This window comes from Necator americanus, chromosome II (assembly GCF_031761385.1).
Source record: "Necator americanus strain Aroian chromosome II, whole genome shotgun sequence".
Taxonomy (NCBI): Eukaryota; Metazoa; Nematoda; class Chromadorea; order Rhabditida; family Ancylostomatidae; genus Necator; species Necator americanus.
In genome coordinates this window covers 27,513,534-27,530,204 of record NC_087372.1, presented here as the reverse complement: position 1 = coordinate 27,530,204, position 16,671 = coordinate 27,513,534, and the positions used below count along the sequence as shown (strand labels likewise).

General features: G+C 40.8%; 2 protein-coding genes across 2 annotated transcripts; one reads left to right on the top strand and one right to left on the bottom strand.

Moving 5' to 3' along the window:
• Positions 1–253: 253 nt before the first annotated feature.
• On the bottom strand, positions 254–10,946 carry RB195_019656 (uncharacterized protein; the record flags this gene model as incomplete). The annotated part of the gene is made up of 14 exons (XM_064187609.1): positions 254–352; positions 508–602; positions 668–882; positions 957–1,060; positions 1,160–1,273; positions 2,744–2,875; positions 2,966–3,049; positions 3,106–3,243; positions 3,302–3,368; positions 3,473–3,570; positions 5,279–5,370; positions 5,461–5,547; positions 10,366–10,463; positions 10,867–10,946. 14 exons carry the CDS (start codon positions 10,944–10,946, stop codon positions 254–256), a joined length of 1,503 nt encoding a protein of 500 aa, XP_064043490.1.
• Positions 10,947–16,179: 5,233 nt separating this feature from the next.
• On the top strand, positions 16,180–16,518 carry RB195_019655 (uncharacterized protein; the record flags this gene model as incomplete). The annotated part of the gene is made up of 1 exon (XM_064187608.1): positions 16,180–16,518. One exon carries the CDS (start codon positions 16,180–16,182, stop codon positions 16,516–16,518), a length of 339 nt encoding a protein of 112 aa, XP_064043489.1.
• Between the last annotated feature and the right edge of the window lie 153 nt (positions 16,519–16,671).

Sequence of the window (16,671 nt, the reverse complement as noted above, 5' to 3'; positions counted from 1 at the left end):
GAAATGTAAATTGCCAAACTGGGAAAAACATTTACACGACTAAAAGACTGACTGGATGTGACAATTGATGCCACTTTTGTTGGTAGATATAATCACGACGACCTCAAGATCATTAGTTTACACGTCCAATATGTACCGAGCGATGTGGGTGTCGTACATACACAGGGCTGCTGCTAAGAAGATTGTAAACAACATTTCACACGGAAGAGAAGTTGTTTGATAAATCAGAATTCAATCACACAGTATTGACTAATTATAGACATGAGGAAGAGGTAGTAGATTCAGGTTTCTCTGACTTCGTATCAGATTCGCACATTTTCAGCTTCTCTAACATTGAAGCAGTTTTGCGTTCCTGAAATAGTTTCTTTCGGGTCAACAAATAATTTTTCGTTGGCTAGAGGTGAGTTTACCGATACTATTAGGAGTAGAAAGCGTAAAAAATATTATAGAAAAAGCACTTGTGAATAAATGGTTAGTGTTCAGGATATTTTTGAAAGAATACCGCACCTCTTCCCGATCTTCTTCTTCCTTAACAAAAGCACCGAAATCCTTCAACACTTCTTGGTCGTCAAATGAGTGGTCATGTTCAGTGTCTTCTAGACCTGTGCAAAATTTGACTAAATTGGAGCAACTAGACAATCAGAATAAATATGAAAACACAAATCACCATCCATGGCGTTAAACTGCGATTCGAGGAAAGACCGTTCTTCTTCATTCAATTCCAGCGCAGCGCCATCGTCACCAACAATAATGCCACTTGAAGGAAGGGAAAAGTTCGAGGAAGACGTAGCAGTTTCAGGTGTGCCACCATTTCCTCGCACACATATCCCCCATCCGCTTTTCCGTAAATCAACCACACACATTATTTGCGTCTTCACCGATCTACAAAACGAAGAAGACATCAGATGGAAACGATAAGGTAGGAAGGAAGAGAATGGGTAAAAGCTGGAACTAACTCGCTGAGTTGCGGATGGCCTTTCGCGAAGGCTAGCAGTTTGGTGAGTAGTTGATTGACACGAGGTTCAGTCATACTTGAAGCATCCAAATGGCGCCCACAAAGCTAATAAGAAAACATAATAGGTTTTAAGAGAAGCTTTACTAGCAAATCATAGCTGACACCATGAAAGATCACAACAAACAGATAGATTATTCATCTCACCTTAACCAGTTGAATGATCGTCTTCATGAGCGGATCGTTCATTTCAAGCTTGAGAAGATCATCAAGTTGTTCTAGAAGCGCCTCTCCAACCTTGTCGATTCTACTACCATTTTCCTAAAAATTCACTGAGAATGATAGTAGAAAGGTCGGTACGTGTAAATGTATATGAAGCAAGAGCCAAGATTGTAAGCAGTTACTGCGGCTGACACTCCGGCATCGTCGCCTTCGAGAAAGCTTAAGAAAGTCATGACATTCGTCAAGTACCCCTCCTCAAGTGCCGTAATAACAGCATGTTACATCCTATAAGAGATTACACTCAAAACCGAGAAGGGAAACTGCTCAAAAGAGCTCACGTTTCCGAACGATAACAAAAAAGGCTGCTTAACTGACAATCAGTTACGTGTTACCTACCCAACTTTATCATAGGCTGCCAGGAATTAAGGTCACGTGAATTCTGCCATGAAGTCCTAAATCTACGAATACAAAAATGGTCATCGCTGAGTAATTCTTACTCTTGATTTCATGGAGAAGCTGCGAAGTACACAAACGCTAAAAAGCCTCGTTAAAGCTAGCCTTCAATTTGGGACAAACACATAAAGGAAATGTAAACCGGTGTAGGTCTGATAAGATGTAAGGAAGGTGCTCAAACGAATATTCAAGGTAAAAAGAGTCGCAAAATTCCAGCAAGAATGAAACTAAAAGCAGGTAAAATGTATCTCCAAGTGTTTTGCTCGCCAACATACTGGATCTTCTTCACGTTGAAGCACTAAAAGTAGTCCAGTTACACCTGAACTCTCATTGCTTTTCCCGTTAGGCGAGTTAAACAAGAAAATTCCACTTTTCATTTCTGTTCCTCACCACATTTTACTGATTATTCTCATAAAGTGTAGTAAGCTACGTCAAATTTCGACTACTGTGGATGGCTTTTCTAGATTACTTTGCAGAATACAAAAATTGAAACATGGGAGCGGTGATCACAGGAACTCTTATACTGGGGGTGGGCTGGACCGAGCTTCCTCGAAAGAGTGTGGCTGACGAAGAATTCTCTTAACGATGTTTTAAAAAAAATATAAGTATACAAGAGAAGAAAATATACAAGAAAATACATATGGGTACTGGAGAGGTGGTAATTCGCGAAGGAAATCATAACACATGTAGTGTATCAGCAGTACAATCAGACTGAACAAGTGACTCGAAAAATAAGTATATGCGAGGAACTGGCAGGCTGATGAATGTGCTTGGTATTACTGAAGTTCCCTTGCGGATTGAAAATGAAGACATTAAATGTTGCACGATCAATGTGACTTTCACCAGCCGTTTAGATTTTGCGAACACCTGCCACAACTACAGCACATATCTACTTCTTCCATGAATGTATACACTTCGCATTCTCTGCCTGAATAATCAATGCAAGCTCAGATACATATCGTTGGCCCAAAGCCAACAGTGGAAGGAGCGACGCATGTTGTGAAGCATGCTAACGCATACCTCGTGTAAAGGGGGTGGAAACTCTTAGATCTACCTTAATTCCTTCAATACATGGTACTATTAGCATTGAAGTAACAAAAGAAATGCAGTTTGTACCGTTTCGATTTTTTCATAGATCTCTGCGAAGAAAACACATAAGTTGATCCTTTGCTCGGTTTGAAGTGACAGGCGTTTTCCGTGGAAATCGCATAGCAGCTTCAATACAGCATCGCGCAGTAATGACGGGATCTAAACAACGTGTATCGTTGGTGCGAAAAGACATATCACAAGGGATTGCCAGAACATATAGAAAGGTGCAGTGAGAATACAGAAACATACTTCTGAACACAAGAAACAAACTAGACGGGCGAGTGTGTGCTGGGGATTGTTACCAGACAAAGGTCGAGAAGAAACCGCGATGGCCTAGAAGAGAATGCTTCATCAAAGGAATATCTATCAACTGAAGAAGATACACTAACCATTTCAAAGATCATGTGCACAGCAACAATTCTCGTAGGAGCTGACATTCGTTTCTCAACCATTCTATCGCGGATTGCCCCAGACCATGAATCGAAGTCGTCTGCGTCGTTCAGAAGTTGTTCAAGCCCAACTTGTATCTATACAAATAAGATCTAATCCGAAACAAAGAATGATCAAACGATTCAGGAACATTACTTCTTGAAGAGATACAAGATTGTCACTGTGAACCATATCATGATGCAGTTCCTGAGACGGGATATACCTGGAATATTACACAGGTGGGAAAACACAGATACTCAAAAAAAAAACCCACAAATTTTTTCTTGTGTCCCTCACAAGAAAAAATAAAAGAGGGAAAAAGCTTACTCGTCTTGTACATTGCTGCCAAATTGATTGTACATGGCTTCATATGCACGGACTTCGACATCCTCACCCGGATAAAAAGACATCGCAGGTCCCGAATGCTAAAACGAAGATTAAGGAAGTGCAGGTATCCAGATTGCAACAGCGAATAATCACAACGTGCACGCCTTAATAAGAAAAATTAACTTTGGCTGATATTTTCTGAGCTTAAAGAGGTCTTGGAACTCGTTGTAGCTTAGAAAATATTAATCACATTATCTTGAACAAAAAAAGAAGCTGTTCGAAAAAGGATCCTTTACGTTACATAAAACAGTCTACCACATATATTGATATGACCAAATAAATGAAATAAATAAAACTATACTTGTCAATTACAATTGTGTCCCTCTCATCTACTCGATACTTTTTGAATGAGATTACGAAACTATGACTTGATACAGAATTCCTGTTTTGAACTTCTAAGTGCAAATTTTAAAACCACTTTGTTTTCGCGAACTCTATTACCACCTAAGAGAGCCATTCTTATCGTAATATTTCTTACGAAATTCGAAGGTACAGATTCGATTCATTTGTTTGCGGATATTAGCAACAACAACTTACGATCAATGTCGTTGATTTTTTGATTCCTAGTTGTTTTTTTTTATCTAACAGGCAAATCATACGTATACGATCATAAATTAAGCTACTAAACACAAATTGAATCAATTTACAACAAAAAATCGCTGTTATAAAAGTTTCCATATCAGCTGTTTTAGCAAGAGCTTAAACCGCTGGAGGTGGACATCGTCACTACGTAATCTTCGATCAATGGGTGGCACGGCGCAAGCCAAACAGGGTTTGCAGTGTTTTGTGGTGCTTTGCAGTGTGTTTCACAGCATGGACAAACCGTCTTGTTTTTGAGGACAACCAAAGATTCGTTATAGAAATTGCAACGAATATGTCCTACCAATGTCATAGATAACTCTTTTGGGACAGATGGACAGTTTAACAAAATAGATATTCCAAAATGATCTGTAGAATTGATATCTGAGTCTGAACTACTAGCATCAACATTTATGAAGCTATCAGCAATGAAAACATTCAAAACTGCCAATTCAAAAGTCTAAATAAGAGAAAACCAGGTAAGCAAAAGACCAGATTAATGGGCGCATCAAGAAGTTTTATAAGATAATATGGAAATGAGCCAGGAAGAAGAGAAAAAATGAGCAGCATCGAACAGCGAACGACACTAATACTGCAACGTGTCGGAATATGGACTTAGCCAAGGGGTGGAGGGAGAACAGTGGAACGATGTATTTGCGATCGCGACGACTCGATCCATGGCGATCAATAGCATCGAGTTCGTACGACGCATCGTCAAGCGCGACCCTATTCATGCGACAGAGTTTGTTTAAGAGTCCATTTATTCACTTGCCCATTCTTGTCAAAAATTAGCCCGTAGCGATATGATTACTTTCAACAAGTTTGGAAAACAAGCGCGATAACTGTTTGCTGGTTGGGGATAGCCCAAATGTGTGAAGCATCCATTTTTCAAATCCCTATTACCACATAATTTCAGCTCCTTAAAACGAAATTTTCCCACATTGATGGAACTTACGCGCCACTGAGAGATGGAATGCAAGAATCACAATCCTCCTGCAGCCAATATTATGTGTACTTGTGCAATAATGTACATATTTGTGCAATCTTAACATTTACAATATTTACGTATATGGATTTAATGCCAGCAACATGCCTCTCTGATATGTACGCAATAAGACCTGTAGAAGATGTTGATTATTCAGGTTATCATAAAGTAAGTACACTCACATTTGGTCTATGAAACCCTCTTGGTATAAACGCAGCTGCGTTAGGATTGAGAGGAAAATTCGGCAGCCGCTGTTGCATGCCTGCTGTGTGATCTAAATGAAAAGAAAACTAAACATCAAACACAAATGTGTACGTCGCAAATACTGCGGAGAATAACAAAGCAGGAAGATGTGGGTGCCTACTTTGAAACTGTGGAGGAACGCCAAAATTGGTTTGATTGAAATAGTCAGGAGGACGATGATGTTGTTGAAAACCGTTATAGGCCCAGTCTGGAATTTGAGATGTGTGTAGAGCATTATATAGACAAAAGGGTTGCTTGACACCTCCAAAACATCCTCACTTCCATGTTCGAATTTGCAGGTACACAACCCTTTAAGAACTTCCAATATCAACAAACTAGCCACTTGATGAATCTCCAGCAGTTAACATGGCCTGACAAAACGTATGCCGAGATTCAATAGACACTGCTTTGGGTAGAAAATAATGTGAATTATCATTCGAAATTGTATATAGAAAACCTTCATCTCAACAATCCATCTCGGTTTGAAGGAATTTGCGCGGCGATCTCCAAAAAGTTTTTACGGCCATTTTATTTGTCAAATGATCCAAGGTAACATCAAATCTAGTTAAAAGCAGCTCTCAATTAAGAATGTTAGAAAATACTACACAGCCGAAGAGATATGTGCTGAATAAGTCTGCATTTTCCAAGAATACGCGAATAGTCCTGTCAGTCCGCATTAACGGAATTAGCAGCTGATTGAAAGCACCTTGAAAAAGAAGTCCGAACAAAGAACGCGTACAGTAAAAAAAAAGAAACAGAAGTTATTTCAGTACAAGATGGTGCACTATAAAAACACAGTACATTTCACAAAAGCTCTTCCGATCGCATTACTGTTCTAATAAAAAAAGGATTGCCCTGAAGACAAGTGTTTGCTCCAAACGATGAGTCCAAACATTTCTACGCGTCCTACGTTTTCGGAGTGCAAAGTCCACTTAAAACGTACTACTTCTCCAACAAAATCGAGAAGTGAGAATTCGTTTGCAATACAGCAACAACGCTATAACAAGACAATGTAAATATTATAAACATGTAAATGCTCAAATATAAGTTCTGTCTGAAGTACGTGCAGGTACACATTCAATTTTCTTTTGAAAAAAAATCGAGAAAAATGTCATGATAAAAGGATGGACCTTTAACCAAACAGTTCAACGTTTCGAAATAATAAACGTTCCGCAACTCGTAGCTCGTAGCAAACCAATGTTATCTAATGCAGTGCTGTAAGATTGCATGGAACGGAAAGGTACAAAAAGGATTTCATTACTCATACAGCAGAATTACATCGTCGATTAAACTTATCAATCTCTTGCCCTAATTGTTCTTTAAAATTATCTTTTGGTGGTATTCAAAGTTTCCGGTGTGCTTGCAAAGCACTTTCTGAACTCGATCTACTACTGGAGAGAGGCAGCATAGAAAATCTCTCCGAACAGCGCCCCTAAAGTTCACTAAAAAAAGTAGAGAGGAAAAAAACGATGTGTGCTACAGTACTACATTTGCTCTCTCTTTCTTAACAAAGTTTGAAGATTTTGGTCCCAACATAATAGGATAACCAGAGAAAACGTTCTGGTGTGCAATTTTGTTTTGGACATATGCTGCAACGAAAATTTTCTTTGGAAATGCAGAGATGCATTTCGCATTGCATTTGGGAAAAGATATTCTTTGGCAATACGCATAGCACTTATTCAAACCAACATACACATAAGCATACAAGAACCTATCCGATGGTTCTCCCGAAATTAAATTGCTCAGATAAATCCGCTGAAACTTCACTCTGTATTATCACCCGTATTGAAGGCAACGTATCACGAATTTGACGTGGTGCGAAACTCACAGCAAAAGCGTAGTTCGGGTAGTAGGTTGCGGAACCCAGCATGGTTCCGCGCATTTCCCCTAATCGCCGTAGAAAACGGTGTGGAAGACCTTCTTACGACGATTTCAGTTGCAACGCCCCGGTTCACGCGCCGTATCTAAGTCCAAGTTGAAGATCAATGATGTCTTCTTACCAGTCTATCCAAGTGAGACAAATGAATAGGCTGCTGTGAAGACCGAGTCGTGTACGTAGAAGCGTGTTCTAATCTCGAAGGAATTAGAGCAGTTCCCACACCGTCTTTTACTACGATAAGAGAAAGACGAGCGCAAGTTTCCGTAATCTACTATCCGAGCTCAACACTTTCGCTTCCGAGTACCACAACGTCAAAATCGTGATACGTTGCCTTTAAGATTAATTCATCACAAAACAAATAGAGGCACATAGAAAAGGGAGTTTATTGCAAGTGGCGCCGTTTAAAGTTTGCTGAAGATTACATCCCAAGTCTATGCAAAATTGCGACCTCCAATTCCCTCTTTCTACCGGCGAAAAATATTCCATTGTTAGCAGTCGCATACGGTTTGAAAAATCACAACACATTCAACTAGTTCTTGTTGTTTACAAGGAATGTGTTTCAACACTTTTTTGGTTAACTCAATAAAAGTTTTAAAAGGAGATGCGTACTCTTGGCCTGTTTACTCAAAGTCGAATACATCAGATGCTATGAACAAGTGATTCCAATATCATCCCTATATCAAGGAAGCCATTAGTCAATTCTCGATTGTCTGGTTGGTTAAGACGTTCTTTAATCCTATCAAATACCATCCCTTTCTGTTTCAACTTCAGCTTTGAGATTAGAAAGTAGTATTAAAAGAGAGAATGAAGGTTGTGCACTCTAAGAAAATCTCGTAAAACGGAGTAGAATGAAACTTATTCGCAGAACGTTGCTCCTATAAAGCATCTACCTAACGAAACCGAAAGAAGTGACGACAGAAACTTACGCGACTTTCTGTCTTAACAGCTCTAACTGAACCAACATCAACATGCACTCTACTGAGAAATGTTTTCACAACAAAACTTGGGGTTGATAATAAAAGGGTGGGGAAGTTGCAAGAAAATATTCAGCCAGGGAGTTACTGTACTGTACGTGCAGGGATGGAAATGAGAAGGCATGTAAGGCGGCAGTAGCTACTGTAGCATCCTTTACAAGAGGTGCATGTCGGAACTGTCGGACACATTTAAGCTAGCACAAATAACAAATTGTGTTAACAGAAAATGGATCCTTCATATTTGTTAAAGGATAGATAGGAGATCAGAATAATTTCAGAATATCTTTTCACGAGCCAGTTCTTTACAGTTATCAAAACGGTGCATAAAAATTCACACTCTGAACGCTCACATTTGTGACAAACAATTGTGGGGTGTACAATGCTCACTAATTTCGGTTAACTGTGGAATTGGCGATTAATTCGCGACGGATCTGGTAGTAAAGACTGGTTCAGGACTTGCAGATACACAACTTTTTTTCTAACTACAAATATAAGAATGTGCAGAAGCAATTAATCTCTGAAAGCAAAGCCCTTTCATACTGAGCTAGGAATATCTTAGCTGGATATTTGATGGTGCTATTCAAAAACCATCCAAGATATCAACCAACCAGCTATTTCTTCCTTATCCTTCTCGACTCCTCAATCGATGAGAAAGGTCTCTGTGGGATTTTAGAGGTGTATATACATGCTACCACAAGGACTGGACTTGTTAAAGAAGAAAAATGCTAGATATCAAAAGGCAAAGAAGGCAAACAGACTGCGGCTGCACCTCGATTCCAAAGTCCGAAATCATCAACAAAAATGAACATTGTTTGCTAACAGGAACGAATACTTCTCATTCCCTTGGTAAGGTTGAGCTTAACTAGAACAGCTAACATTTGAAAAATTTGAGGTGTACCTTCACCTCCTTGAACTTTTTTCCAGCAACTGGCAATCTTCTCTTCTCTTCTTCTGCATTGCGCAGTCTTCTCGGAAAATGAGATAGTACGTGAGAAGTGCGCTCCAAAATATACGTCACTTACCGATGAGATTACTAATGACTAAATATCAATGCAAAACCTTTTGCAACGATAATGGGAAGTCGGTTTTACTTGCGGTTTACAACTACACCATTGGATACTCATCCGTAGATGCGATAATCGAAGCCGGCGTTCTGGTATCCCCTTCACTTTTGGACGGTTAGCGAAGGGACGCCTTTCACTTTAACTGTACCCCATGAGCTAGACTCCCTTCACCCGAGGAGGGTACGTCTCCTCCCTATCACACCTATGTACTCATCTAATCCGTTTTTTTTTCACAATTTTTAAACAAGCTTAGTGGATCAGATACACTGTACTCATTGATTCTTGATTCATCCCTTGGAAGTAGCATAAAAGCCTAAAAACGGAACAAGTTCTCTTTCTCTTTGACTAAAGCAGCAATGATTTGGAATTGCACCAAATAAAGAAAAGATACAACAAGAGATAATCGCATGGTCAACATTTGTATCCAAGCTATTCTAATTCACTCGGAAACACCTCACGTCAGAAAACCATTTCACTGGAGAAAAAAGTGCTACAATGGGAGTAAGCAGCGTTGTCACAGTAATGGTCACGAGTTTCTGGGTGTTTACTACATCAGCTATTAATATATTTTTCTGATTTTTTTTCCCTAAACAGTAAACATTTCCGTGAATTCTGACCGCTTGCAAAGCTCTTCCGTGAACTCTGAACGCTTGTTAGGAATAGAACCTTCTGAGCTATTACAATAATTCTGTTCATAACACTAGGGATAAGAAGAGATTCCACACTATGAAACAAAAACCGTAAACATAGATTGCTGAGTTCTTGGGAAGAAAATGAAGTCGTGCTGTTTATTTATACCTAGAACAACAGTTAAAGTTAATCATGACTTAAATCGTCCTAGTCGTTTGGAAGAACTACGTCCAAATAAAGGAATGTAGGTGAAAAAATCCAATAGAATGTGAGTCCAATGTATTTGTAGTTCATAGAAAACGAACGTATTATTCAAAGACTCGTAAAATTAGTATAGCATCTCCTGAAGGGAACAGAGACTTTGAAAAACAGGCTACAACGTTTCGGTACCCGTGAGATTCTTGCGTCTTACAGCATATTAGCCGCTGAACTTACGAACCCATGGGAAAGAAATAATAAGAACCCCTCAAAAAACTTACCATTGTAGGAGGTGTCTGGATGAGGTCCTCTGTTCTGCTGATAATTCCACTTATCACTCATTGCGGTCTGTTGTATCGTCACTGAAATCACTTCGAGCCTTAAAATGGGAAATAACAATTCTAATCGAGTCAGAGTAGAGAAGAACGAACTAGAAATAATATAACGAATGACCTCATCACTACGTACGGAATAGACAGAAAAAGGAAATCAAACATAAAAAGTAGCACCCTCGAGTTTGCAGGGCAGCCGCCCGTCCTAGATAAAAACAGTGGATATTTCAGCGCATGAAGCACTCATATGAAGAACACTCATACCGCAACAAAACTTCCTAAGAAAAGTCGAAATACAGCAGCATCGATCACCTAAAGCGTGAAAGTGGGTGTCACACGACTCGCCTTGAGGCAGAGATTGCGAAATAGAGCACGTTAACTGCGGTGGAAGGTATCTCCTCATTCGCATGAATCAAAAACCTACAGTACCTAGGAGATGCCTAGCCTGACCTGTCCTCTTGGACCTTTAATAGCGATTCGTCAAAGCCCATGGGTGCGCGTGAGTTAGGATCGCTCACGATTAGTGGCATTTCATACCCGAGAAAAGAAATAGCGGTTCAGTGGTAATGTTTTTCAAGATGAAGCAACGAACACACGAAAAACTGCCGGCCTTAGACTCTATGATAAACATGGTTCTATTCGCGGGAGCACTGACGAAAAAACAGTAAGTCTGGATCAAAATCTGCCTTAGGGATGCTGACAATTTCTGAGGACAGCTCACATTATTTCGATACTATCAGATATTACTATGCGGGATTTTTTGCTCTCCCTTTTGAATAGACGAAGCCGGCGGCTTACTGCAGTCCCACTGTGTAGTGGCTACTCAAAGCTCGGTGCAGTTGCGTAGGCGGTGGGGCTTGAAAAAGTATCGTGTGTCGTAGCGGTTTGACCGAAGAGGGACCACTCGTCTCATCGTTGGAATCCGCGATGGTCCCACCTGGATCCCAATCGCTAGCTCCACCGCGCAACTTCGGCCGCAGTCGCCTATGCAACTGCAGCGTGCTTCATGTGGTTTTTAGCCGACTATAGTTGAAGATTTGGCAGACTTGGTACGCTGGTTTTTTGGAGCGGGACAACCGAGACCAGTTCCCAGAAGCCCCACAATGGTACTGTGCTTCCCCTATCTGATAGTGTTTGAGGATGGCTGACCACAACTGAAGACGTGACCCAACCCTCGAAATTTAGTAGCTTATAATCGCATTTGCTTTGTGTTATAGTACTGCGACCATATTACTCGTGTGATTCGCCCATAGCCATGATTGAAACAGATGGGTTGAGCAAAGAAGGAATCGTTTTCAAAGCTAGTAATTTTGCCGTCGGCTGCTGGTAAAGGGGTAGAACAGCAGACAAAGATTTCCCCTTGCGAGTTCTGCCGTGCCAGGTATTTTGGGTCTCGGTTTAGAATGCGAAGCAAATTCTTCAAAGGTATAGTCGGGTCAATACGACATGAAACACGAGTGTAGTTGCGGTGCATTTGCGTACGCGCTCCAAACGGCGCGGCTGAGGCAGCAATTGAAACCGAGTTGGGACCGTCGCAAACTGCAGCGATTGGTGGTGCCAGCAAGGATTTCACCACGCTCCTAGCCACTACGCTCCACCGAAGCGCCTCGAAAGAAGCCGCGTACGCAACTGCGTACGTGCTTCATGTCGTCTTGACCCTACTATAGATTGGAGTCGCAGTCATGCTGTCAATGAGAAGATGGTGATCGTAGAACTAGAAACGCATTCTTTTTTGTCCAGGACCCGTTATGGGTATGTATAATCGACGGGTGAAATGTACACATGGCCAAAATGACATGAAGCACGTACGTAATTGCGTACGCGTCTCGAGAGAAACGGCGTACGCAATTACGTACGTGCTTCATGTCAGCAGTTTGCGACGGTCCCAACTCGGTCCCAACTGCTGCATCCACCGCGCCGCTTCGAGGGCGTACGCAAAAGCACCGCAACTACACTGGTGATTCGTGTCGTTTTGATCCGACCATAGTTTAGGCTGGAGACAATCAGTGACGCTCTTATTTGTAAAATTAAATAATTAAGTCACTCGGGGTTCCACGACCTAAGCATTAGTCTATTACTGAATCTATGACACGTAAACTAAGAGAAAAAGTAAGATAAAGCACCCAGAAATAAGGTGGCCACTGAGTAGCCTCCTAACTACATTTTCCCCTAAGCGTTTTCCCAATATACACATGTTGGTCGGTCCGATCCCGACATCAGAACGCAAATATGGCTCAGCTATGGTGAAGTATCTGCACGAAAGATAAAAGTAGAGTAGCGAAGAAGTGCCGATGATTTGCAGATGGAATCCTCAGCAGACGTTTTTGATGTTGACGTTTTTGTTCTGTCTAGCTAAGTGGAGGAGTGTTGTTTTTGTCACTGCGACTTGAGTTGATTACCGAGGAATGGTCGGGTCCGAGTGCCACACCTACACGGTTATCTGTGCACTTGTGTTGTGGTGGTAAAGTATAAACTCTGCGACCGTAGTTTCGCAGGAAAAGCTTGAGATGGGTTCTTCATTGCGGCGTAGAGGGAGGGTCTCCTCAGATTTCCCTAAAAACCGCGTACGAATCTCCTCAGTTCCTACGACGTACGCTAGAACGCGCTTCTACGTACACTTTCCGGTCCCCTCATCAGCCTTCCTAGTCGTCGTGAAAAACGGCGTTTTCACCGCGCGGAACCACCCCAGATAAAGCAATCTACAACCTTATCTCTGGCTTTTCCTGCAGATTCCATCACCACGTCCGATTCATGATATGGTGCCTCCAACCACAGTTGGCAACCTGAAGCCTGGTGTAAGTGCATAACCGAGTACGTTCGAAGTGGTGTGGTGAAGTTAGCGCTTGCAGTTAAGGTTGGTCCATCGTTAGTTGCAGTCGAACTTCAGATGAGTAGAACTGACGATGCCCACAGGCTAGATTCTCTTCCCAAGACTCGCGCTTTCCGTGAAAATCGATCTTTGCAAACTCCGAGACGTAAGTCTGTTCGATGGAATTTAGCGGAAGATTCGCAAATTACCATTGCTGACACTTACCCGCCACTTATTCCTAGAGATATCGTATCGTATGACAGGAGTTTTTTTTTCTTATCTTTCTGTCTTCAGAGATAAACTTTCTGTGCTATGTAGCTGTTTTGATACCAATCCAACATTGTCGCAGCAAATTTTGAAATTCACAAAAATTTGCAATTGAAAAACAAACTCAGTAGTGCACCACAACTATGTAGCAGAAGAGATTTATAAATTTATTCTATTCTTTTGAATTTATTTATTCTAAACGAATTGAAATGATATTACTAAAAGTAGCGAATTAAAATGACTCACGCTCTCTTCAGCTTTCAACGATTTTTTTGACGCAGTATGTAATTTTCTGCCGTGGAAACCGTTCATCATTTTTGGTTCAAAAAAGAACTCATCAATTGAACGATGCTCATCTGTTGTGAATACCGTGACAACTCGTGGAGCTCAAACAGTTGGAATCAACTCACGAGCTCTCAACTACCAGAACCAAAACAAATCGATGATTAAAATATGTATGCGAGAGGATAGAAAAGACGAGAAAAGTGAAATTTCAGTGAAGATTCTTGAAACGCATATGGTGGAGAGGATAAAAACAAGCAAAAATTTGGTGATACTGATACAGTAAACAGAAACCGTGCTTGAATAAAATTGAAAATACTTTCCTATCCTGAAAGGAAGACGGTTATTAACTATGTACCTCTTCCTTCTTGAAGTTGAACAGATCTTTCTCGTACTGAAGGGTTTGGAGAACAAGAAATAAATAAATTCTAAGAATTCACAAACGACAGAAATAGAAATAAAGTTATCACATATGAATCATCCTATTTAATTTCTGCACCCTCAGAAAGTGATTCAGAAATCAAGCTGGCTAAAATAAGAGCAGCAGACAATAATATGGGCCGGTGAAAATTACAGATAAAAACGGTGACAGTACTATGTTACTGGATGCTAGATCAGGAAGGAGGCCGAAATATGAGCCCAAATTTTTTGCGAGGGCCTTTTACGCTTCAACGTTCAAATCCTGATTATGTCGGACTTGATGAGCATTTAAAAAGAGCAAGTGTGGGACATGTCTAAGAACATCGATTACCACCAAATAATATGTTTTTACGGTTAATAAGTGGAAAGGAGCGAAGAAGTAGTGAAGCACCACAAACTCTCTTAACTATACGAGATGTGTTTTAAACAGAACAGAACAGTTGTAGTGCAGCTGTGAAATTTTGCCTGACGTGGTGCAATACTGGGAAACTTTGCTGGACATTGTATGAGTAAACGGTTGAGAACAATGCAATTTTATTTCGTTGTGCAGCAGCTTGGAATTTCCAGAAAGCTCCACTTCTTTTAATCTTTTACAGAGTTTACAGAGTATAAAGCAGGGACATTAGCAATGGAAGAACGAAGATTGCCAATGATCCAAACCGTGTTCAAGGACAACAGATTATCTATGGATATAGGAACAAGATACAAAGGAAGCATGCAGCTTCATAGTTTTTCCTGACTCCAGAATCGTATCCGTCAGTTCAACCTCTTATTATTGTCTCTTATCATTGTAATTGTATTGCTGGTGGTTCGAAAGTCAAGACGACTTTCTTGGATGTTTCTGAATGTTTAGGAAGAGGTAATGCGTTCGTCCTATCGAGTCGAGAGCTCCTCACCGTTTGCCTAAAGATTTTTCTACAGCTTTCAGCGTGTTCATACAATCCTACTGCAATTCTTTTCCTTTGCTGCGATACATCTGCACCGACCTTCACTGTTACTTCAAATTTCTATTTCCAGCAAATTTCTCGCAGTTCTAAGCGTCTGCCTCCGATTTCCACCTAGTGGTCACTAGAAAGATCGAAGTCGTAGCAGAAGCGTAACCGTACATTCGAAATGGAAAGCATGGATTCCACAGATAAGAGATGTTCTTCCGATTCTTACAAGGGAAAAGTACCAAATAGAGTAACAAGTTACACCAGTGTCAGTTTAAAGGCAGCTTATCAGAAAATTGGCGACGTTTGATCCCTAAAACTCTACAAAACTACTACTCTCGTAGGAATGGGAGTGCATTTATCGACTATGAGCGTGACCACGCTTATCTCCTCCTACTATTCCTGAAAAGACTTTTGTCCTTCCGTAAAACCAACGAGGGAACCAGGGTATTGCGGATAATGAGGCCAGGACAATCCACAGCGCGTCTACGGTTGTGCGGATGGGGTAGCTTCTTTTGCGCATTTGAGTTATATCAATTGGATTGTTGACGATGGACGACGATGGAGTTTGACTGCGTTCCATGGCTGCACATTTGGGAAGACGAAGTCATAGAAGGCTACAGTTCCCCTTCTAGATGACAGGAAAAATTTAACGCGATCACGCTCATACTAATAATCTACACCTGCTGCAGGCTCTTTTATTCAGAGATCCCAACAAAGTCAATTTCGTGATATGATGTCTCCATAAGGCTCCACAGATCCATGGAAACGTCATTCTGGGATATGGTGAAATAATTTATTGGAAACACTTACAAAAACATGACAAAGATACCTAAGGAAAAACTTACAACACATGGAATCAACATGATATGCAATGTTGGGAAATACTGGGGAAAAGATAGATAGTATGCTTTTTTGGATATAGTATTACTTCATATAAAGCGAAGAAAGAATTTTGAGTCACTTTAGTACAGGATTCCGAAAGGTGAACCTTTCAGTAGATTTTTCAAACAAGATGTTTCCATTTGACTCCTCTATTTGAGTGAAAAAAGAATGAAAGAGAATGCTTACAGTGCTTGCAACACAAAGGTGAACACCAGTGATCAGAATGCTGATCGAACGACTATGTTCTCCGAACATCAATTAGTCTTGCTTTGCTATGCTACCTTAAAGGCACAACACGAAATTGATGATGTTAAGATCTCTCCAAGAAAAGATATGGCTAGAGATGTAGATCACGAGTGCGGTTGTGATCAAGCTCAGTTTCCCCTAATTGCTCCAAAAGACAGCGTGAAAAACGGCCTCACGGATCGAATTTTTCAACGAGACACACAAGAACGTGTGAAGTATGCGGGCGCACGCATGAACATCTGTAAGCGAGCAAACAATTAACGGGCTCAGTGTGCCGTCTCTCTCGTGATCTACACCTCCAACCCTACGTTTTCGTGGGTAGATCCCAACATCACGAACTCCATGGTGTGCTGCCTTTAAAGTAGGCTAGCCCCGGTCATTGACACTCATTTTAGATATCGCGATGGGGGAACA